General features: G+C 39.8%; 1 protein-coding gene across 5 annotated transcripts in view; it reads right to left on the minus strand.

The window, feature by feature from the left end:
* fig4a (FIG4 phosphoinositide 5-phosphatase a) overlaps positions 1 to 25,244 on the minus strand; it is a 45,357-nt gene that overhangs the window by 5,610 nt on the left and 14,503 nt on the right. For 4 of the 5 annotated variants that reach the window (XM_054761919.1, XM_054761917.1, XM_054761918.1 and 1 more), the window contains 13 exons: positions 24,643 to 24,740; positions 21,446 to 21,579; positions 19,772 to 19,888; positions 15,322 to 15,367; positions 15,022 to 15,170; positions 13,620 to 13,786; positions 11,194 to 11,332; positions 10,693 to 10,751; positions 9,737 to 9,884; positions 9,569 to 9,652; positions 7,983 to 8,181; positions 3,042 to 3,127; positions 1,404 to 1,481 (listed from right to left, as the gene is read on the minus strand). In XM_054761919.1, coding sequence (XP_054617894.1) covers positions 1,404 to 1,481; positions 3,042 to 3,127; positions 7,983 to 8,181; positions 9,569 to 9,652; positions 9,737 to 9,884; positions 10,693 to 10,751; positions 11,194 to 11,332; positions 13,620 to 13,786; positions 15,022 to 15,170; positions 15,322 to 15,367; positions 19,772 to 19,888; positions 21,446 to 21,579; positions 24,643 to 24,740 — 1,504 coding nt within the window. The remainder of the gene's footprint in view (positions 1 to 1,403; positions 1,482 to 3,041; positions 3,128 to 7,982; positions 8,182 to 9,568; positions 9,653 to 9,736; positions 9,885 to 10,692; positions 10,752 to 11,193; positions 11,333 to 13,619; positions 13,787 to 15,021; positions 15,171 to 15,321; positions 15,368 to 19,771; positions 19,889 to 21,445; positions 21,580 to 24,642; positions 24,741 to 25,244) is intronic. The other variant, XM_054761916.1, reaches the window with a different exon arrangement.

The following is a 25,244-nucleotide window of genomic DNA, read 5'->3' on the forward strand; positions in this document are numbered from 1 at the left end:
ATAGAAAGCGCTTTACTTATGGACATTCTTTTAATCTTCTGTGCATTAGATGCAGAACATTTTTTTAAACTTGTAATTAGCTAAATTACAGCTTTACTTCTGATTTCTGCGAGTTTTAATACAGAGTCGCCCCTCACTACATCACGGTTCGAACATCGCGCCCTCACTATCGTGGTTTTTCAAAAATGAATAATAAAATAAATAAACAATGTTTAAATGTGAGGTACCCTGAGATTCCCAGCCCTACTCCCAATACTTGATGTGGCCCAGCCTCACCTAGACTACCTCCAATGGCCCCCTGTGAAATTGAGCTTGAGACCCCTGGTTTAAACTCACCGCCGACAGAGGCTGGCTCTTTTCTCTTACAGCCAATAACTTTTTGTCGTCTCGTGGGAGCTTCTCGCGCTTTGCAAATGTGTCAGACTGCAAAAGTCCTTCTTCAAATGCGCCATGAGGTTGGTCGTATTAAACTTCCCCGGTTCTGTGCCACCACGGGAAACTTGCATGCATGTTTTGCACTCAGCTGCAACGTCTTTTTCAGACTTTAACGAAAAACACAGCCACAGGGCTGAGATCACTCCGACTCCCTGCTAAACACGCTAGCACACACTTTTGTTGTGATCATGTGGGTTCTGCGTGCTGAATAGAAGGGCTGCTGCTGGATAGAAGTGCTTGTGAAAAGAATGAACTGCTTGTATCGTGGTGACAATATCAGACATTTTAGATAAAGGCCGATATAATCTGATACTGTTTTTTTGGCTGATATCCACGGCAGGCTGATAAGCAACTTTTGCGCATTTGCAGAGAATGCGCCCCCTTGCGGAATATGGAGTCCCCCATGGATCGTGGAGCCCACCTTCGTGTTCTGCATGTAGAGAGGAGTTGCCTGCGTACTCAAATGTCACACTTGGGACATCTCTCCCATAGTGGGCTTCAAACCTGCTTCCGTGTAGTCCCTTTTTATCCACTTATCTGTGCTTTCCGTTTTGTTTCCTAGCGGCATTAGCAAAGCGAACACATAGCACAAATGTCAAAAGGGGCATTTTATCATTGTGACGTCCAGTATGTGCAAAAGCCTGACAAAGAGACAAGACAAAGCGGCAAATTGCTTGTACTGCTGCACATTTTAAGGCCACGTGTGATTTTGTAAAACAAAATAAAGAACCCATGAATAACAGGCTAACAGCAGGCATTAGAGCAACTAACCAAAGAGTTGTTGGGTTACGAAGATAAAACATCTCACAGCTAGAAACACCCCTGGACACCACTTAGCAGAAGTAACCTTTTAAATGCGCAAATTCATATGGACACCGCAGATGCTGGCACACGTGAGTGAGGATTATTGTGGTCGGGCTGGACACACGCTAGGGTGTGTGTTTTCATGTGTGTCACGTTTTACTCACAAGCAGATGATGTTTGCCAAGTTGAGGTGTTCGCTCCCAGCCGTTAGCTTCTGTTGGCTCTCGCCCAAGCGTGCAAACCTGTAAAAACACACCCAACTCAATTTTTTTCGAAAAAAGGTATCTTTTGCTTTAAAACACATGTTCGACGCCCCAGTGTCAGGTCGGCTCTTTGAGAGGAGCTAAATATGAGTCCAAACCACAAAAAAAAACAACAAAATAGCTCCCCTCTGGCTCCTGTTCAGGAGTTTTAATATTAATGCACTGATTAGCTGAGCCGTGGAAGGAGCTAACAAGTTGGAAGCGGTCCAACTTGTTGCCTCCATAATGAATGCACTTTCATTCTCATTATGTGCCACTGCACGGAGGAGAGGAACAACTAAGCACTTTTAAAATAGTGGAACCTCAAAGATGGAACACTAATCTGGGACCAACCTCTGATGTGCTGGATTGTAAAAATGGAAAAAAAAATCCCACAGCAAAGATGGAAAACATGTAGGAACCGCCAAAGTTAAATGTCAGCAAAGTCAGCTCTGTGAGCATCTCTTATAGTATCTTATAGTGTGATGATAACCATAGAACCATAAATGGACACATGTGGACATCAAATAATCTGTGACTCAGGACAATATGAGCAATATAATTTCATGAATATCAATTAGAGTTGCACTTGAAATTATTCAAGTCAGGAAGTAATTCACTATGATTTTCCAAAATTACAAACCTTTGATGGATGGAAAAAAAAATAGACAGTTTGGAATATTAGATGTGTTGAGCTTTTCAAATTGAATTTCTAATGAGGATTGAATGATATTGTGACATGAAGATACTGTAGGAAGTAAACGTGTTTGTAATATAAAAGTCAGTTTGTGATTGGATAAATACATAAATGTTAATAAATAAAATATTACAAAATATACAAAGACATAATATATAAATACAGAGTATGAATAATGAAATATATACATATACAGTATAGTATAAATAAATATAATATATAGAGTATGAATAATAAAATATGTACATATACAGTATAGTATAAATAAATATAACATATACATATTAAAATAATATGTAGACAACATTACAATAATACTAATATCACAAAGCTTTTTCACTAATATCACAAAGCTGTATATACACTTCAACATCTTAGCATTTCTACATGTGTTGGTTTACAAAAACATCAAAAGTGGCCCTTGGACCCTTTCATTTTTCAGCATGTGGCCCTCAATGCAAAAAGTTTGGACACCCCTGGTGGAAGAACAAAGTAAAGTCCAAAGTATGAAAACTCTGGACAAACACAATCAGTGAAATGATAAACTGGGCTTATTCAGCACGTCACGCATGAACGCAGCATGAAGGAAACACATTTGATTAGAAGTATCAAAGGAAGACGCCTTACTTACTATTGCAAATTGCATATTTATAATTCAAAGGCAAAACTTGGAAATAACTCTAGATAGATGGTGCACATACTGAGCTAGTAACAAGCTCGTCGCTGTGTCGCCGACATCATTATCGGCAGAAAAAAAACAAGACCGATATGAACCGATCTCATTTTTAATGCCATTACGGGACATCCGTAATGCATACAATACCCAACCCGACAGACGGAATGTGCTGAAGTGTGCATCCTACCGATTGTAAATCAGCAGGTCGTGCTCGGCGGGAATCTGGGCCAAATCAAGTCCGTAGGGCTCCTTGGTGGCGTGCTGATGGGTCTCCTGAGGATTTGACAGGACAAACGGGTTGCAGTCAGGTAGGACTTTAAAAGAACATGTGCTGTGCAGTTAATGCTTGAATTTTCTTTGGCTTTTCTGTGACACTATTCCTAAAGAAGGAGCAGCCTCACTCAAAATGGGGTGTTTCTTCTCTCTGTCAGTCCCCTCTTAAATGAATCTCCACCAAGCACTAGCAGGTGATAATGTTGTTTTTTCTGTCTTCTCTCTCTGCCTGTCCCCTTTCAAACGACAGGAGTATTGTAGACCAGGGGTTCTCAAATGGTCTCAACCTGGGACCCGCATCTTCCAATGGTCATTAAGTGGTGACCCACTTTTATTGAAGTCATTTTAATATTTACTTATTTGTATTATTTTGTACACTTTTATTGAAGTCATCTTTTTTTTTTACATTTCCCATGATGCTTAGAGTGCAGCTTCAGGAAGTAGTGACATGGACGAGTCAAGTGGAAGCTAATATCACGTTTTATGCATTTAATATCAGTCTTATGCAGCGATCTCGGACACATCTTAAGTAGGTTTGATTAAGTGTAGAATTAATACAGCTTTTGTTTGGACTACTCAAACCGCCAACCATCCACTATCACCAACGGGGTTCAAAAGCCTGGAATGAATGACGAGGGTAGCTCAAGCTAAATGGCTAATTTGCCTCGAGACAACAAGAGCAACAAAGAAAGAGAGAGAGAGAGAGACTGACAAAGTGTGTGACGAAGGGGAAAAAAAAAGAGGCTGTTCAATTGTGATGCTTGTCAAGACGTTCCCAGGGGGAGGAGGACGGCAATGAATGACTTTTCTGGTAGGCTACTGTTTAACTGGTCATCTTCCACTCACTGTTCGGCACTATTTAACTACCCATGTTACAATGCACTGTTCAGCACTGTTTGGAAAAAAGCATTTCTTTCATCAAAAGTTGTGTGTAACATCTTTCTGTGTAGTACATATCCCATGTTACGATGTGGACACCTGCAGCTTATAGATAGGTGCGGCCTATATACAGTATGTACATATCTTTTTTTCTTTTTCTTTAAATTTAGTGCGTGCGGCTTACACACCGGTGCACCCTGTAGTCTGAAAATTATGGTCATTTTTGACTTGCAACCCACCAGTTGAGAACCACTGTTCTAGACTCACCTGTCGCTTTGCAAAGCTGTTCTGGCACAACAGGGCATACAACATTGACGACAACAAAATGAGGTCTGTTAAAAAGTGCAGTGCAGTTGCAGCGTGCAGTTGCAGGTTTTATGACGGGCACAATTTGACCCTGGACGGGATGAATTCAATTTCAAAATCCAAACAAATGGCTCGAGGACAAACGTCCAGGAATTGAACAATTGAACTTGGGAGGTTCCATAGAAAACTTCAGTTATTAAAAATGCTGGCCTCTGGAAATAATATCTCGCATTAAAACAAAACAGCTCTGCCTCTATAAATTTCCAGAGACCAAGAGGTCTAGTTATGTAACAGCGCGCTCGCGCACACGAGAGACTATTCCTAAAGCCGTCATCCGGGCTATTATTCTCCCAGACTGTTTTCTGCCACGGCAGCAAAAATACTTACCATAATGCGTTCAATTTCTACTATATTTGTATTGATCTGCCTTGCCGGGAGGAGAGAACGAGGAGTTAGGGGATTCTCGGACCGGGTCCAAGAAACTCCAGCTGTGAACACACACGCGTGCAGTACCGACACAATCCCAAAAACACACACAAGCTCTCCCAAACAGAAACAGCAGAGTCGCATGCACACACACACCTGCACAAATCCACCCATGCACATGCGAGCTCATGTTCTGCCATATGGAGGTGGAATATGAAATGAGTGTAATTACATGGCAAACACAGTAATGATCTGACGTTTAAATATTTCAACAGTACTATGTACTTCAGGCTCCCCGGGCAATCTATTGTGAGGGGACGGGCTGGGAGGCAGCGACACGAGACCCATGTGAGCGAGGCGGTGCGTGCCCAACACGTGAGAGGCGAGTGTCCAAAACCAACATATTCATGATAGACAAGGGGAGAGAAAAGCTAAGCAAAATGTTTTTAAAAACTATACCGATAATCAGATAATCGAAGGAACCTCGGTTAGCATACGCCACGGTTAGCGTGTTTTTCTGTTACGTTTACAGCAAAATTTTGCCTCAGTTTGCTTACATTGTCTTACTTATATGCTGCGTGACTCCAACTGTGTTCTTAATGTATGCCACAAGTCTCAAAAAAAAAACAAGACAATTCAAAATGCATATAAATGACGAATGAAAGGACTAAATGTGTTTCTCGCAGTCTTTATCAAAATGCTGGCACTTGCAACTTTCTTTGGCTCCATTTGGGGTTGCAGTATTGAGGTGAGAAACATTATTGAATTCAAGAAACTCCTCATGTCAAAACAGGAGGGTGGTGGTGGTTGATCTCGCTGCCACATCATGTCTTTGGGACAGTTACACCAAGAAACACGTCTTCAATGAAGGTAAATGTAACCATAAGTGTTCATTTATCCCTTTCATTCATCATTTATATGCATGTAAAACTATAAAAACGTGTTTGGTGTTAGCATTTTTGGCTTTCTGAAACAGATTTACATGATTTCTTATGGGGAAAAATGGATTTGGTTAGCGTCCGTTTCGGTTATGTAGTCAAATCTTCTGGAACGGATTTGTGTCACTAACTGCGCTTCCACTGTATGGTGACAGCTCCAGCTAGTAGTTTCCCGATATTTGTAGTCTTTATGCTAAGCAAGGCAAGGATATGCAAGTTCTTTGAAATTTTCAAGCCTGAAACTGACAACTTTTGGCCTTAAATGCTAAGAACTACTCTTAAGCTGATATCAATAGTAATACTGAAAAGATGCTGATAACTAAATCTTGTAGTTTCTCAGTGTTGCTAAACTTTGTGCTAAGCTAGAAAGTTGCTTGACTTTTGATTTGTTTGAAATTTCAGTCAATAAGAACTAATGGAAATTATTATTTTTTATTATTTAAATGGAAATAGTCACGGTTGCGACTATAATAATAGTAAAAGTTAACAACAACATCACTACTCACAAAATGTCACACTGTTGCGTAACGGGCCGACGTTGGCTGATAAACAAACTGGGCCACACAAATGAAAAATGTCATGTCACAGCTGATCAAATACGACGTGAATCAGAAACAGAGAAACTGATAACAAATGTCAGCTGCCAGAACTGTCAGACCGGTGTCAACATGGTGACGCGTTTTAGGCCAAGATTCAATATGTGAGCCGCTTAGCAGTTCAGTAGTTATTAAATATTACTATACAACTAGCGGATGTTTTTATGGATTCGCTTCTTTAGGAGTGTAGCACAATTCAACAGTCCCAATTGAAAACAGGAGGACGAGCATCGCAATTTTGCTGAAGCTTGAGCTGGAATTGTTGGAAAGTGGTGATGAGAGACAGCACGACAGGTCCGTTTGGTTTGAACTTGAAGAATCATTTCTGAGGACCTGAGCGGCACCCTTCGGTAGGCATCTTCACCAATTTAAAATCGGAAGCACTGAAAAGGTGCATTTCATTAGTGCGCTTGACTGATTCCACTTGATCCACCTGACACACTGACCTACTACGGCAATCTGGGTCAGTGGCGGACGGAAACAGTCCACCGGGGCGTGAAATACATACTGCTATAGTGATAAAAGCTTCTGAGACATAAATAGGGAGTAAAATGAACTCCACTCGGTAGCCTACATGATAAAAACATGAAGAAAAAAAACAAGTCCATATTTGACCTGAATATAAAGTTATATTATAATAATATATTATAGTAATGCAGCGAGGTTGTAACCCTGCTAGCGGTGAATAGCTCCAAATAAAATGGCTAATATGAATACACAAACCAAGATAAAAGGTCAGTGTGTCATTTTGTTCTTTTTAACACAACAATAGGCGGGATTTTTATCATCAAAATATAAAACACAAATACTGGTGGACCTCATGTGTTTTTTAGCAATAGCAATGATGATGTTGTAATGCAAAAGCTGCTATTCAGATTCAAATTTCATGCGCTCAGGCGCTATCTAAGGCGCAACTGCTAGTAAAGGACTTTTACAAAATTTGCCGCACACAAAGATGATCACGTTTTTTTTATTTTGAAATTACCACATTGATTTTACACAAATTTAGCTGAATGATTGTATTTCTAAGCATTAGCATCTCTTGTGTCACTCACAGGAGTGTCACAAGATGTCATGCCACAAGATCTCGCGAGATTAAAACGTGACAAGGTCTCTGGTTCAGACAAAAAATGTCTTGTGGGCACTAGGCCTGCGAGGATAATAACTGAATTCATTAATCACAGAATAAATGAAAATAACAAAAGATGTTTTGTGATAACAACACATGAAGAACATAGGTGGACTTACGCAGTGTAATGACAGGACACGACATGCCCATATTGTATGCTAAGCGGAAAATGCTAATTTTTTTGCTAACCGGGGCGTACGGTAACCGAGGTTCTGCAGTAATGATTTTAACCACAGTGTAATTACAAATTTTGTTGCATGATTGTATTTTGAAACATTAGCATCTCCTGTCGTCCACATTGTAGTGTTTAGTGCTAGCTCATGCCCTACGACTGGTGAAGTTTGCCACACTCTATAATGGTGGCATTTAAGCATTAGCATCTCATACATCACTCATGTTGTTTGATGCAGGCAGCATACTGTATATGATCATTGCAAAATCCCAAAACAGAGGCCGTCAAGGCACCGCATGGTGTCCTAAAGAAGACCAAATCCCCTCTCCATGTGTCCTACAGATCAGCCTAAGGCTACCTGGACCTTGGGGGGTGAATAATATTGCAAATAAAGGACTTTGAGGCATACCTCTTGTGCGCGGCTGCTTTCTCCGCCATCTGTATAAAGTTTGATTGGGGTGGAGCGCTGAGAGACAGAGGCGTCGTCATCGCGGTCCTCCTCGGAGTCGTCCTCGGATGAGCTGGAAATGGCCTCCTCGCTCGGCGGAGGAGGTGCGCTCGCTGCTGTCTTCCTCTGGAGGAGCGTCTCTTCTTTGTTGCTCTTACTGCTGCAAGCAAGCCACAGATGTGTTAACATGCAATAACAGCATTTACATTTGACTTTAAAGGTCCCCTGTTATGCAATACTGCCTTTTTGACAACGTTCTTACAGTAATGCGCATCCCTACAGCCTGTTTATGAGCAGCAAATGTGAGAAAAAACTACCATCTCCCTCACTCCCCATTCACAAACGTGTGATTTTGAAGTTCGAGTTTGACAAGCCCCCGTGTATATGCCCACCACTTCAAGGAGAAGAAAAAAAAAACCAAACAGGCTTCGCTACACATCTTTAAAAATGCTTAGAGGCCTGCTAACTATCCATCAGTCAGCTACAGACATGGCTTGATCATTTTCTTCAACAAACAGGTCAACCTAGCACAATGTTGTTGTTAAAATGTGATGTAATGTTAGCACTGAAGCTCACAGCTAATGTCGCTAACGGTTGTGTCCTCCTGTCCCACTCCTTAAATGTTATGTTGTTCTATTGCTGCGACAATTAGTCAAACTACTCATTCGGTTGCCGGACAGAAAATTAATCTGCGACTATTTCATATTTGATAAACACATGGAGTCATTTTTCAACCAAAATGTCTTTCATCTTTTCAAACAAGATTAGGCGTGAGACCGATCCATCATGTAAAACAGTAAACTGGCGCGTTTGGGCTTGCAAGCTAGAAATGCAACCATAATGTATCCCACTTGGCATCCTCCACTTGTTTACATATGTGTACAGTCGTCCCTCGCTACGTCGCGGTTCGAACATCGCTCCGTGGTTATTAGTCAAACATTTGAAAGACAAGCTATATGCAGTATTCTGGTCACCAGGCGTCAGTATTGTTACATGGATGAGACATGACAGCCATGGCATGTCCAACATGACATAGTGGGGAAAAAAAGTTCTCCTCTCGTTCCGTGTGGAAGTGGTAAGTTTTTGGCTTCTTACTTTGTCCTTCTTCCCGACTCCGTTTAAAAGCCTTTTTTCAGTTTAGAATAAATATATTGGAGGCTAAGTAGTTAGCTCGGTAGCATGTGATGTTTAAAGTGGTGGCCGTCTCGTGTCCTTGCAGTGATCCTGTAGCCTGCGCATTACAGTTGAGCAATGTGATGTAAACAAAGAATAGGAGTGTAAAGCCCCTAGTTGAGCCTGGACTTCTGCTGTTCAGGAGCTGCACGTTTATAACGATACTCTTTTACAGGAAAGGTCATTTAAGTTCCTGGGAGGTGGAATCAGTGCTGACAGACAGGGAAGATGAGGAAAGGATGGAAGAACCTCGGTTGCTGGTTAACAGAAAACACGTCCGTATGTGATTCAATCGCAGCAGGGCACAGTGACACAGAACTTCTAAAGAGGGAAAATAACAACAAAACCCGACCAATTTGGACACAGAGACTCACCCCAGCACTGATTTTCCTGTTTCCTCTGGCTTGCGGACAGTGAAAGGGCTCGGGTCCACTCCAACTGTTTTAGGCATGAACTCTCTTAATGGAGAGCGAATGAGAGCGGGGAAACCAATTAGGCGTCACTTCAATAAGAACACAAACACATGGTCGAGTGTGTCGCACCTGGCAGAGTTGGTCATGGCTATGCAGAAGGTGTCGTCAAAGGAGGTCAGCTCGTAAGGCTTGAAGAACTCTGTGTAGATGTCCGTGCTCTCGTCGAAATGGTTCACTCGCTTGACTGTCACCTTCTTCATGGTTTCTTCACAAGGGACTATGGGAACCAAAGCAGCCATACACACACAAAAACGGGGTCAGTTTGCTTTGTATGCCTTCAGGAGCTTCCATTTCTTTATGATACTGTTTAGGTTGATGTATGTTATGTTGATTGTTCCAACAATCGAGTACAGTTAAATGAAACTGTTAACAGATAAATAAAAAAAAGGTCATTACTTCATCCAGAACAAACAGCTACCAATTTTGGCCCATGTTGACGTCTCAAGTACTGTTACAAACACAAAAGATTTGAACGTGATCCAAATAACCTGTGACCTGTGTTCTGGGCAAGTCATTTCCTGTATAAAACTACAATTTGCATTTTTTCTGTGTGCGTGTTCTCTCGCCAAGCAAGAATTCCAAAGAAAGAAACAACTTGTACTTACTTAATGCTGTTTTACAAACTAGATTGTATCTTTCAAATTAATATAATTGTAATTTAAAAAAACAGGAGTTATAATTAGGGCTGTGAAAAGATTATTAACTTTAATTTAATTTGATTTTTAAAGTATATAATGTTAAAGTAAAAATGATTTTTTTAATCACAGTTTTCGAATTAATTGATCATGATTAAGCACCATTTGCAGCTATGTCTGAAATATGCCCATCTTTGCTTATTTTATTTTATTAACAGAAAGATAAGTGACAGGACACAACTATATATAATATTTGTATGTATTAACAGGCCCAAATGAGCAGAAATCATAAAATAAATAAATAATTTATAGTTACCGCCGTTAATGTGTTATTTTTGACAGCCCTAGTTATAATATATAATAAGTTTTGAATAGAACTGAACACATTACCTTCATCATAGGCGACAGGAAGATAGGACAGTATCCCCTCTGACCACCACAGTGTGTAGCTGAGAAACAAAGACAAGATACATAAATGTGTTAACACCACATCCAAAAAAAGTAATGGCTTCTGTCCCGCCTGTACCCTACTCCTCCGAGACGCAGCATAACCTAGATAACCAAATTGTCTAGGCTGGACCTACTACTGCACAACTCCCTATTCATTCAGCATGACCAATTTGAGTGAATGCGCGGATTGTAATTTCATGTGCTTCTTTGGTGACTTTGAAAAAGCTCTGTGTGCGACAGCAGAAGTGATTTCAGATGCAGACATGTTCATTTCTCTGAATAATGACCGAGGTGCCTCGTGGCCTGTGGAAAATTGGGTCTTACTTTGCAAGCAGGAAGGAAAACAAAAGCCAACAAAACACTTCCAATCAAGCGCTGACAAATACATTCATGAAAAACACAGAAAAACTCATCATGCCCTACTTATACACGAGTGTTTACCTGCGTCTGTCTATGGGAAGGGCCATGGTGCTCTTCTGATGCAGGTAGAAGTCAGTGGGTAGCTCCCATAAGTGTGGGCTGGACTCTGCCGGCTGGTAGACTTGAAGAAACAAGTTGATGGCATCCTGTCGGTCAGCATCTGGGAAAACATGCTTTTTTTTTGTTGTATATTTACACTCACTTCCGATCTTGGAGAGATGATACATACGTATGTAAAGACAAAGTTCCTACTATCAACATAACGTATTCTCATTACATTACGCCTTTTGCTGTATTTTTTTTCCCCATTTTTGCTGAATTTGATTTCTACAATGCGCCGCAGGCCAATAACAAACGAGACAGAGGCGACAAATGACCCCTGGGCCGCACGGGTTGAGCACATGACGTGACATCAACTGCGTGCAACCAGAATGTCTCTCATCGACTATTCAGCTCGTTAGCGTCTCCTGTAGCGAGCGAACGATGGCCGTTAAGGAGAGAAGGGGAGCTGGAACTACCGTAATCAATGCAATCCGAGGAGAAAGCGTTCACGGAGGTGAGCTGTCTGCCCTGTGAACGAGTCGTATCAACACAGGAGATAATGTACTACAAGTCGATCAATCACAGCCTTAACTATCTGCTGTAGCTGCCGTAGCTGGAGGATTTTTTTTTGGAGATGCAGAGACTGACCTCAAAATGCAACTACATGTGTACCCGGAGAGCAGTGACACGTGTAAGCGTATTTAAGGGTCAAAATGCGTGCCGTGTACAAAAAAATGCGTACATGTTGTCAGGTCTGTCATTGCATCACAATTTGGCCCCATACAAACCAGTACAAACAAGGAAGGGAAGAACAAGCACACATTTCTTTCAAAAAGATAGAAAGTCGCAAAAAAGAAAGCCAACATTTCTCGAGGAATAAAAGCTGTATGAGAACAAAAAGCTGTGATTTTCTGAGAATAAAGGTGTAATATTGATTAAAAAGCTGTCATTTTAGGAGAATAAAACTCTAATATTACAAGAACAAAGGTCATAATTTTTACAGAGAAATAACACCGTAATACCGTAATCGATGCAATCGGGGGAGAAAGCGTTCTCGGAGGTGAGCTGTTTGCCCTCTGAACGAGTCGTATGCATACAGAAAATGGTGTACTACAATCACTACGATTACAGCCTGTATGTCAGTCTGGATCGCCGCAGATCAAGGATTTTTTTGGGAGGTGCACGTCATGCCATGCACAGACAAGAGACTAAAGAAGGAAAATTAAACCAGCGAAATGCAATAAAATGCTTACCTGGAGAGCAGTGAAGCATCTATATAAAGCAATGCGTGCCGTGTAGGTCCGCCATTGTATTTAAATTTGGCCCCCAACAGAACCAGCACAAAGAAGTCAATAAGGAGTGAATAAAGTTGCAAAAATGAAAGTCATAATTTCTTGAGAAAAAAGATGTAATATTAGCACAAAAAGTAAATTTTCTGAGAATAAAGTTGCAATGTTACAATAAAAAGCTGTCATTTTAAAAGAATAAATTTGTATTATTAGAAGAATGAAGGTCATAGTTTTTCGAACACAGTATTAGTATTATTACATTCATAATTTTACAAGAATATCCAGAAGTGGATTATGGATATCAATTTCTTAAAAGCTTAGTACCTAAAATTGAGCTTGTTAAATACCCTCAATATAAAAAAAGGGTCTGACTTCTCCATTAGTGTGACTAAGAAATGCAATCATGAGTAAATGTATGAAAATGGCTGTGCCCCTCTCTGATGCTTGTGTGTGTACCCTCAACACCACCAACCTTTGACAAGTGGCCAAGCAGAAATGCCTGTTTTTTTCGAAATAGAGCAAATGACGAGTCAAAAGGCACACGCAACTAAATAAGACTTACAATGTCAAGTAGCGCGTCTTAATGCACAACCCACAGCTATCATGGCCATTTCTGGAGTTGTAGATGCCATTTTTAGCTGAATCATTTTACTGATTCACTCACGCGCATTTTCATAGACATATTGTGTCGGACAAATCAGGGCGCTGTTAACAATGATCACAAATGGAAAGCGCAGGCATAGCTAAGCCACTTTTGTCATGTATGGAGCTCCTTGAAGCACTAATAAACGCACTGAGCTTTGAAGATGTTCTGCTTTGTAATGAACCCCACTGTGAGCCTCTTTGTCGTGTTGATATCATGTGTTATAGTAGCGTATGTATCACTTATTTACACATGTGCAAGATGTGCAGCACCTGTACTGGACTGCTCAGGGTTTCCAAGGTAACCTGGATGCTGTAACAATGTTATAAGGGGATACATTATAGAGTACAATATATAATATACAATATTTTGCATAAAATACAAAGTCTCTGCCTAAATAAGTATTGACCGGGTGTGAGCATTCAGATGAAGGAGCAGTGTGGAGTGCCCATATGTCTCTTTGCAACACATACCAGAGAAAGCGTTGCTGTAGTAGCGTGACAGAGTCTGCATGATGTCTTTGGAGTGCTGTGTCCATGGAGCAATCTTCCGGTAGGTCTTGACCCGGTGTACCAGCTGGGAGCCGCCATACTGGAGCGACAGGGTGTCTCCATGGTCCTCATACAGCTCCTCAAACAATCTGAAACACACAAAATATGGCCTGGTTTTGCTCAAAGAAATACTTTTTTGGTTATGTAGCTTATTTTGGACTTATAACATATCGCACTATGTATAAGAAGGAAAATGGGACATATGAAAGCATGATCTATACAGTATGGCCCTGAATTGCAAAAAATTGTGATTTTGGACATGCATGTTTTGGCATGACATGCGACCCTAATGAGGATGAAGCGGTATAGAAAATGGATGGATACAACATACCCTTATATAATAAATAAAGGAAATTGCAAATGTGTGAAATGTCAACGCTTGAACCATACAAACACATATTTAAGACCACACAATTGGAAGCAGGTGATAAGGCTGTCAAATGAGTAAAACTTTTAATCAAATTAATCGGTTGTATATGTCTGTATATGTTGTTGGAATTGCCCTGCTGTTGATGTGTTCAGGTCGGAATAAAGCTATAAAAGATAGACTGCGTGGGGATTCTACACATGTGCTTCTGTCTGCCGTCATAGCAGAGAGGTGTGGCTTGATATGACACGCTTGTGTTAATTACGCAAAAAATTAGAACGTAATTAATTCAATATATTAGTTACCGCCATTAACGTGCTATTTTTGACAGCCCTAAAAATGATATATTATTATACAAAGCAGCCTATTTTAATTTTATTTCAATTTTAATAATGATTGGGAGAGGATGAAAATATAACATTGATTGTATGAGACAAAAAAAGGACAACATTGTGTCAAATTTCAAAGGCCGAACCACACAAACACAAAAAATGGTCCTGAACCCATTTTATTATAAGTCCCTAGAGAAGTAGCACACTCTGTAACCACACGAACCATTCAAACTACTCAGAACAGCACCTTCAGTGGTAATAGACATACAAGCAGAAATTCATTGAGATGATATGAGCGGCATTGGACACAATGTACGCTATCAAGAGACAGATGTGCGTTTGTGTGTGTGTGTTTGGGTGTGTCGGGAGATAAAAAAAAAAAAGAGAACCTGCTTTAGGGGACATTTGAGAGGATTGGGTTATGGATTATGTGATTAAGGCTGCTGCACATGCTACTTTACTGCCACTAATGGGGAGGCTCATTAATGAAAAATCCTAAATTAGCAGGTTTTTTTCTGACACATATTGATGTATTTACAGAGGCCGTTAATCTGTCACTTATAAAAGTATCAGTGGACAGAAAAACCTTTATTTGTAACAGAAAATTGAAAGAAAGAGCTGTTACCTCACGCAGTCAGTGTCAAACTGGAGTTTGGGTTTGTCAATCATTCCCAGTGCATAGAGCTGATAAGCAAGCGCACACTTGCCCACCATGAACTGGGCGGTGTTGGTTCGGTCCAGGCAGTCCACGCAGTTGGTCCGCAGCACACCAGTCTAGGAAGACAAACACCAGGGATGACAGGTCACACACTACGTCAGGGCCTCGCACTATTGATTTTTGGTTTAATGTCAAGAATTCCACGAAAATCCCCAGAACATCTAACTGGAAATTCAAATAAATACAGATTTGGTTAAGCAAACTAACCTGCACCCGTCCTCGGACTGTAATGTGTCCACCCAAATCTCCCCATCTGTGGGGAAAAAAAATGCACAGAAAACAAAATGCACAGAAACTAAATTAAATTAGTCCACTACAGCCATTCTTTTACTACTGTTAAGCCAACGTGTCTGTACATAGTAGTACATCTCGTTCAGGGGTGTCCAAAGTGCGGCCCGGGGGCCATTTGTGACCAGCAGCTGTTTTGTTGATTCTAATAATACACTTCTTCACCTTCACCTTTTCATCACAAAGCTGAGATGTCGTTTTTTTTGGCAAAATCTCACAGTGGCCCTTGAATCCTTTAATTTTTCAACAGGAGTCCTTCCCTTCGGTGGAAAAAGTTTGGTATATTGCATTCAGAAATGTTTCGTAGATCATTAACACATAAATATTCAATTTTAAAATAGTGGCATAATAATACCAAGCACACCTGCCAACCATGAAGATTTTTTACAAAAATCTAAAGCTTGCATGAGGCGTTGGGTGGGGGTGAGAGCGCTATGGCATTTTTTTTTTCTTTTGTAATAACAAAAAAGAGAAAGTGGCCAAGTGATTAGCATGTTGGCCAATTCAAATTATTTGATTTCCCACGGACACCTAGATATTTAAAGGTCAAAATGCGTGCCGTGTACAAAATGCGTCCATGTTGGCATGTCTGGCAAAGTAGTCCAAAATAACAGTCAGTAAAAAGCTGTGAAAGACAAGAAGAAAAAACTACAAAAAGACAAAAACAGAAAAGACTTAAGAACTAAAGGACAGTTTTTCATTGTGTCCTCAAACTTTAACCTCAAACCAAAAGGAAATTTGTCAAGTGCAGCTGCACTTGGTATTCATTAAAAAAAAAACATTAACACGTGAGAATTGCCTGGTGAAGAAAGGCTGCCTTCAACCTCAAAGAAAATAAACAAATTCGATGCTTGGTGAAAGGAAAAACAGTTAGGCTACACACTGTACAAGGATGCACAGTGAAGGTTAAAGGTCTTGTCTGTTTTTCAACAATTTTAATACGTCTCAGCGGTCCCACAATAGTGTATTGGAAGTGTGTTGTGCAAAGTCTAGTGTTGATGCTGGAATTTAGACAGTTTAAAAGTGATTTTAGTAAGCCCTACTGGGAACACTGGTGTGCACTTTTTACATATACAGTATACACTGTAACAAATAGATGTCATATATCAGGGGTTCTCAACAGGTTTGACTGCTGGACCCAGCATCATCCCTCAATGAAAAGAGCGTCCCAAATTGTGGAGATTTTTCAACTCAAACACCTCATATTTGCTCTTCTGCAGCAGATATCTGCAGCTGTGTGTTGGACTGACGGCACGTCATCCTCCCCTTCTCAAGCTTGACAAAGTCAGCCATACACAAGACATGCACCTCGTGGAGGCATAGCAAATAGCACAGACAAGAAGGTGGAGTGTATTCACGGGCATCAGGTCATTACATTTATTTTCATTTTGGCCACTGAAAACGGCAACCCACTGGTGAAGAATGACTACCATATATCACATGTAACAATGGAACACAGGTGTGTACGTACGTACTGAAAAATGAAAGGTTGCAAGGGCCATTTTGTAAAGATGCTAAGAAGTTCAAGAAAAAGAACTGCATTTCAGCTTTGTGATATTGGTGAAAAAGCCCAATATCAGTATCAACTTTACTCTTTGCTCTTTTTTCTCCCATTTTTGCTATTGTTTTTTTTTTTTCATTTTCCAAACATTTCAACTTTCTTCTTAAAAAATGTTTGTAATATTTCTTTTGAGAATATTATGACTTTAATCCCATAATATTTTGACTTTACTCACATAAATTTACTCACTAACCCAACCTAATATTCCAAAAATGACATTTATTTTGTTTTGTTTCTAAAGGTAACATATATTTTCTTTAATATTTCAACTCAAAGCTACTAAAATTACATTTTCCAAGTTTATTCTCGTAAAATTGTAATTTTTTTTTTTTATCTCTGTAGAGTATAATTTTTTTACCTAAACAATTTGACTTTATTGTCGTAAAGTTACAGCTGTTGTTTTTCCATTTCTGCTGGGGGTTTTATTGAACTTTCTTCAATTTTTTTCTCGTAATTATGACTTTATTCCCATAACATTTTGACTTTCTTCTTGTAGCATTACATCTTTTTCCGCCATCTGATTCTCCAAAAATGACAACTTTGTTGTTCTGTTTGTTTTTCATAATAAAGACTTGAAAAAACGTGTCTTTTTTCTTTAATGTCAACTTGATGGTACTAAAATTTTTCATTATTTTTGTAAAATTATTAATTTTCTTGTTAGATTATAGCTTTTTTCTCTTAATATTTTGACTTTATTCTTGTAAAAAAAAAAAAAATGCAGATTTTTCCATTTTCGTGGTTGTTTTTTTTTTTCTTTTTTCTAATTTTCTTATTCAATTATAATTTTCGAATGTGCCAAGGGCTAATAAAAACAACTTTGGACACCCCTGATGTAACATGAAGGAGTTACAAACACTAGCATAGCTATGTGAGCTACAGTGCAAACATAAAACTCACATTTTAACAGCATCATCGCTGAAAAAAAGCAAAATGATCAAACCTACAACTCCCACATCTGCAGCTGACTGAAAGCTTTATTTTAAGATGTGTAGCGAAGGCTTTTTTTCTTTTTCTTTTTTTACAAAGCTGTCCTCCTTGAAGTGGTGAATGTATATACAGCGTGGGCTCACCTCAGCGATATCATGTCCATGAGAAAAGAGGTTTTTCCATTCATAACGTCATAAAAACCTGCAACTTCAAAAGCGCCCATGAGAGCGCCTCTTGTTCTAGATTGTTCACACACTAATGCTCATAAACAGGCCCTGGGGAGACCTATTGCTATTAGAACATCACTACAAAGTCACTGTTTTCACAGTAGGGGAGCTTACAGTGTACCTGAATCCACACACATGCTTACTGTACGTGTTTGGTATTTGTGTGCATGTCCTTGAGCATGTTAAGGAGTGTCACAACGTGAGTGCACATTATAAAGAAAGCGAGACAGCTAATAAATATGGCCGTAGCGCGGTCTTTTCGTGATGTAACAAAACGTCAGGCCAAAGCCATTAACATGTGCAGACAATGGAGGAGGCTTGCAATAAGGACATGGGAGACAATCTACTTGGCTTGAGGAACATTCGCAGAAGCACAACCGCCACTGGGCATAATTTCCATTAAGAATTCAGAGCCCTGGAGTTTGAAAATGAAGAAGCGTCGATAAATGTAGCCATCTGAACTATGGACGACACGCTAGCATAGATGTAATACGGATATCCTCAAAATTGTATAATCATTAGACAAATGGCCAATGACTTACGGACAATTAGTTACTAAGTCCTGCCCATGACAAAGACATTTTGCTTGATGCCGTCCATGCTTTTCAACCAATCGCGCTCAAATTTTACTTACATGTGCTCGTCAGCCCCCTAAAAGGTGTGTACCAAATTGTGTGGTGATTCTGCTAAACACCCAGAAGTTACGGCGGGTGTTTTGTAGAGCTGTGTGACAAGCTCAGTCTATCTGACTTAAGGGGTCAGATAACAGCGCCACCATATGGAGTATTTGTCAGGAAATACAGTAATAGGCAACACAGAAGGGGTGCATGTTTTGCCAAATTTTCACCCTTTTGAGTGCGGTTTAGCATACACCAGGGGCATCCAGAGTGCGGCCCGGGGGCCATTTGCGGCCAGCAGCTGTTTATTTATCGGCCCGTGGCACATTCTAAAAATATAATATAACAAGAAAACTAAAAAAACAAGAGCAAAAATGATAAAACAGCAGTCATTTTGCAAGAATAAAGTGAAAATATTGGGAAAACAAATTGTAGTTTAATGAGAAAAAAAAAATTGTCATTTTAGTAGCATAAAGTTGAAATGAAAAGAAAAAGACATTATTTTTTTCAAGTTGCAATATTATGAGAAACAAACAAAACAAAATAAAGTTGTGGAAAAATTATAATATTATAGGAATAAAGTCAAAATATTATAGCAATAAAGTCATAATATTCAGAGAAGAACACAAGAAGAAAGCTGAACTGTTGGAAAAAAAACTGCAGAAATAGAAAAAAAACTGCTGTAATTTTATGAGAAAAAAAGTCAAAATATTGAGGGAAAAAAAATTACGATAATAAACTTATAAAATAAATATTTTGAGGAAAATATACATCCCAAAATATTATGGGAATAATGTCATAATATTACAATAACAAAATTTGATTATAAAAGAAGATTATTTAATAAGAAAGTTACGACAAAATATCAAAGTGGCGCTGGCATCCTTTTTATTCTTCAGTATATGGCCCTGCTGGAAAAGGTTTGGACACCCCTGCTGGCTTACACAAACTAATACAGTTCATGTTGGGGGAAAAAATGATCACAACCCATAACCTCCTGCCACTCGCTTTCCTTGCTGGAAGTAACGAGGTCTCACCTGTCATCCGGCCTGAGGGTGTGACAGTAGAAGTCTGATCGATTCACGAAAAAACCGGTACGTTTCACCACATTCTCTGCAATCATGCTCAGGCGGTCCAAAACATTGCACAGTTTACTGGAAAGGAGGGGAAAACATTGTTTACATTTACAAAAAGGTAGCACAGACTTATAATATATTGGTGCTCTCGAAAACGACCCATTAATGGCGATTTATATCAATCATGATTTATATCATTAATTGTGTTGAACTGTTTAGCGTAATTGAAGTATGCGCATCGCGGCAAGACACGCATCTGTTATGATGGCAGACGCTCTTTTATAACTCCAACACCATATTGTATCTCCAGCTCGCAAACGTTTCTCTGCCATTCTCACCACACTCGAGGTGCATTCACAGATACTCCAAACTCCGAACATCACAACAACAGATTTATTATGCGTGTATGTGTGGTCCAAATAACCAGAAAGACAAAGATGAACAACAAGTGGATATTCTTATCACTCACTTGGTAACTCTTAATGCAGAAGTAAAATGTGTTACATTTAAATATACTCGAAAATCCCAGAAAATACATTCAAAACATGAGAATCAAACTTTTTTTGAAACTGTCTTTGAACGCAACCCCTCATTGCTCACAATAACACGGTTACAGTGTGATTTGAATGTTGTGCTACTATTAAAGAGACAAGGGTTATGTTGTGTGCGCCTTGAAGAAGCAGGGCCTTGGAAGTGATGTCAGCTAGCTAAAGCTGACTGTTAGCTGAGCGCGAGCAGCAGGTTAGCAGTGTAGAGAGTGGCTGACAGCAGCTCCTGTGTGAATGTTCACTGCATGTGTTCTCTGCATGTTGAAGCGAATGAAGTGCGGCATGAGTCTCTACTTAACCACAAATAGTGGCAATTGGGTAGTATTCAACACTGGTCTGTAACGTTACACTGATGAGACAATATCCACCAGGAAGTACACTGTCAATGCTAACGTATGAGTCTATCTTATTTTATTTATGTCTTAAGGTTAGTTTTTTTCCCATTATTGTATCTACTATATTGGGTAATACAAGTGTATAGGTTGTTCGAATCTCCGTTGGGATTTGGGAATCTCTGTGTGGAGTTTGCATGTTCTCCCCGTGCGTGCGTGGGTTTACTCCGGGTTCTCCAGCTTCCTCCCACATTCCAAAAACATGCATGTTAGGTTAACTGGCGACTCTAAATTGTCCATAGGTATGAATGTGAGCGTGAATGGTTGTTTGTCTGCATGTGCCCTGCGATTGACTGGCAACCAGTCCGGGCTGCCTGAAGGCAGCTGAGATAGGCTCCAGCATACCCACCACCCTAGTGAGGATAAGCGGCATAGAAGATGGATGGAAGTGTAAACGAGACTACAGGAGTGTTATTTCATGTCTAGAGGACTCTAATAATGGCTTAAAAAATAGGTTCTCTATGCTCTAAGTATGAAAATATTCCATTTATGAATATTGGTTCCTACTTTGCGGAAATTTACTTTTCGCGGTCAGGTCTGGAACCAATTAACCGTGATAAACGAGCAACGACTGTATGCCATCATAAATATTGCAAGAGTTATTATCATGTTTCCAAATGTAAATATTAAATCACATTTCAAAAACATCACTTTAGTTTCACACCAACAAAGCTTGGGTCTACAGCAGTCCCCACCTCTTGGTGTAGCGGGCCATGTCCCATGCGATGTAGTCGATGCAGTGCTGCGGCGGGAGGAACTGGTTGAGGTTGATCACAGCGGGGTACAGCTCTTCACTCAAAATCTTTTCATGTTTCCTTTTTTCTCGTTTCTGCAACACAACAAAGAGATGCATGTCAAATGTATGCTATTATGATCTATGTAGGTATGCTTCCATGAGCTAAAAAAGATGTGGGGGGGGCATTAATGTGCAGCTATTTTACAATTCCTTGCTGTATAAAAAGGATCCTGTGAGGATACAAGTAGATGCATATACATGCATGAGGCATGTAAGCTTTAATGCATTCTGTCAACAGGTCTTCTCCAGAGAGAAGAAGCAAGGAGCCCTGACTGATGGATAAACACTATAAAGACAAAAGTATTCTTTCTTCTTTTACTTAAATGGGTGTGGTTTTCGTAGTAGATGTTTTTGCTTTTAAAGCATTTTTAATTACCTAACCCAGGGGTGGCACGGGGGCCATTAGCGGCCCGCGGCATTCTAAAATATAATTTAACATGAAAAATAAAAAATAAAAAAACACAAGAAGAGCAAAAAATAAAATAAAAAAACAGCACCGTGATTTTACAGGAATAAATTCAAAATATTAAGAGAAAAAAAGTCATAGTTTTACCTGAAAAACATTGTAATATTACGAGGAAAAATAGTGTCATTTTAGTAGCATAAAGTTTAAATGTTAAATAAAAAATACTTTTTTAAAGTCGTAATATTATGAGAAACAAACAAAACAGCAAATAAAGTTGTAATTTTTGCAAAATTAGACTGTGGAAAAAAAGTCATATTACAGGAATGAAGTCATAATTAAGAGAAGAAAAATTTACAAGAAAGAATGTAAAATCGAATTTTAAAAAACAGCTGTAATTTTACAAGAATAGTGTCAAATAGTAAAAGAAAAAAATTGTATTCTAAGAAGAAAAAAGTTGCAATTTTATGAGAATAAACTCATTATGAGAAAAAATAATGCCATTGAGTTGAAAATACGTTATTTTAAATGGAGCGTTGTTGGCGCTTTTTGGAGGTCTTTTCAGAAGGCTTTATAGGCGGAATAGCTGCATCCCATTACATGTATTCTTAGCTGCCTCTTTTTAGCTGTTTTTATATCTTTAGAATGCACATAAAATAGAAAGATGTGTGTTCATGTCTCACATGATTGTGGATGAGGGATAAAATTGAAAAAAAAAAATGCACTTTTCCTTTAAGTGGCCTATGTAACATGTAAATGTCGTGTTATGCATTGAAGATGTAAGAAACAAAGTGTACAACCTGAATTAAATGATTACCTGCACAGCTTATTCACAATGAAGCGCGCACACACACACACACACACACACACAGTGTCAATGAAGTGTAATTAATGACACGGCCCATTAAGTTATCTTTACATGTACTTTTCTCCACACTTCGTCGGTCACTTCTTTTTTTCTCTCTCTCTTCGCAGCGATCATCCAGGATGATAATAGGCTTGGATGCATCATTTAACAGATCACATCTCCACTCACACGTCCCCAGTGACAGAGCCTCATCACGGCGACCAGTCAAATTAGTGTCGCCTTTCCTCACCTTTCAGCAGAGCGTGTCATGCTGTCTGGCACATGTATGCAAACACAAACATACAGATACAAAAAACATCTCCTAAGAAGCTGATGAGAGACTACAGCAAATAAATGCGCACATGCACTCGACAAAGCACACGTGCACGGTGGAGTGGTCCAAACCAGTGCATGGCAGCCACGTTAATAATCAAGGATAATGATCGAGGATGGCAACTTGCTCACACAAGCACCGGGACAAAATAATGATGAGCCTTGCTTGATACCTTGCCTGAATGTTTTTACACCTTCTCTTTGTGCAAGGTGCAATGCATTCTTCCTTTTAAAGTAACATGGTAGAAAGAGCAACGCACATGCGGGGCCACGTGTCCACTAAAGCCATGACAGGACCACGCAGGACGAGCCTCCACCTCTGGGAGATGGACTGTCATGATTTTATGCTTAATTGCCCACTATTTCTTCTGTGTGTCTGTCCACCTGGCATATGGCAGGGAGGGTGCTGTGTATAAGTCAGGGTTGGGGAGGGGTGGCGGTGTTCCCCTCTCTTAATCCCCACAGTTGCAAATATCACATGGCTGCAGCTTGTGTGGATCTAGGAGGCCTCCGATTGGTCCCTGCGCTCACGGCTCCCCATGCGAGAGACAACGTGAGCATGAAACCCAAGCTAGCGAGCGCACGGGAGTGTGCACCCCATTATGCTGTTTTGCGTGCAGCGATGAAGCTTTTGTGTATGGAATCACACATTTCTAGAGCAGTTTTGGGGACATGGTGCAGAAAAATGGGTTTCCGTCTGTGGATTTCAACAGCATTGCCAAAGGCAAGGTAATGTTTCAGCTGTCTGCAATCAAAAAACATTGAGGAAGTCACCTGTGATCATGCAGCACGTCTTCACGACAACTAACAGTCACTGCTGAACTGCCTTTTGGGGCTTTGAGTAAGCAATTCCAAAACAATAACTTACTGCTGAGTGATTCCTGTCTACTCACTCAGGCACTCAAGCAATTTAAATTAATAATTCATACAAGACCTACTGTATATTAACCATTTAAAAGCCAAATGATGACAATTTGAAAGGTTGGAGGTGATTTAATACTAAATTAAATACATTACAATGCTCTACAAATGTCTCAGGCTGTCTTTGGACTCTTTAACTCATTCTATAATAACCATACACAACTACAGTACAGTCATGACTGTGTTTATGTGTTTGTGGAACTCTTCTACTCCTTAACCACTCCACACAATTTGTCCAAACATGCACCCCTACCGTGATGCCTGTGCTATTATTTTACGGACAAATGCCAAATGGCGGCGCTGTTATGAAACCCTGTAAGTCAGCTTGACTTGAAATTTCTCTCCAAAACTACTGTAACTTTAAGGTGTTTAGCCGAATCGTGACACCTTTAGGGGACTGGCAAGCTCATGTCTGTAAAATTTGAGCAAGATTGGTAAAAAGACAACGTCTTTGCAGGGGCACGAACAGTAATCCATCGTTGATTGCAAGTTCAGTGGTTCCAGACCCGACTGTGATAACTGAATTTCCGCGCAGTAGGATTCCTTCTTGAAGTGTATGTACAGCATGTGTGCGCATTTGATCGTAGCATACCTTGACCAGGTTAAGGATGATGATTGGTGATCCAAACCGCTGCAGCATCTGATCAAAATGGAGGCCAGCGACATGGGCATATGGGTCTGCTTGGTCCACTGCAAGAGAGGTAAAACACATTTCAGAAAGATTGCACTGAATACCTTATGAATTACATATTTCCTTTGACTTTATTTTGCACACCAAACACTTCCTTAAAATAAACCTGGGGCCTCAGTGAGTTAAAAACAATGAGTTGCATTCTTGTTATATTCCAGTTCCATTTCCGATGCGCATCTCACAGCTGAGAGACATTTGCTCGCTTGAATGAAGTCATCAAAACATCTTATAAATAGGCTCCTTATGCAACACGAAGTGATGGCACAAGAGTGAGACAAGGTGAGGGTCACACTCTGCTGTTCAGACGTCTGTCCAAATTCTCTCTAAGCTACATCACTGACCTAGATTCAGATTCAGTCATAGAATAAAAGTCATTTTCCACCGCTTGTATCATGGTCGAGGTTGTATTACACTTTTATTAAGATCTGGATTGTCTGTCGGATGTTGGTTGAAGTCATCTAATTTGTCTGTTGAACATTGTAAGGAGCCACGAGAGGACAAAC

This window comes from Dunckerocampus dactyliophorus, chromosome 19 (assembly GCF_027744805.1).
Source record: "Dunckerocampus dactyliophorus isolate RoL2022-P2 chromosome 19, RoL_Ddac_1.1, whole genome shotgun sequence".
NCBI lineage: Eukaryota > Metazoa > Chordata > Actinopteri > Syngnathiformes > Syngnathidae > Dunckerocampus > Dunckerocampus dactyliophorus.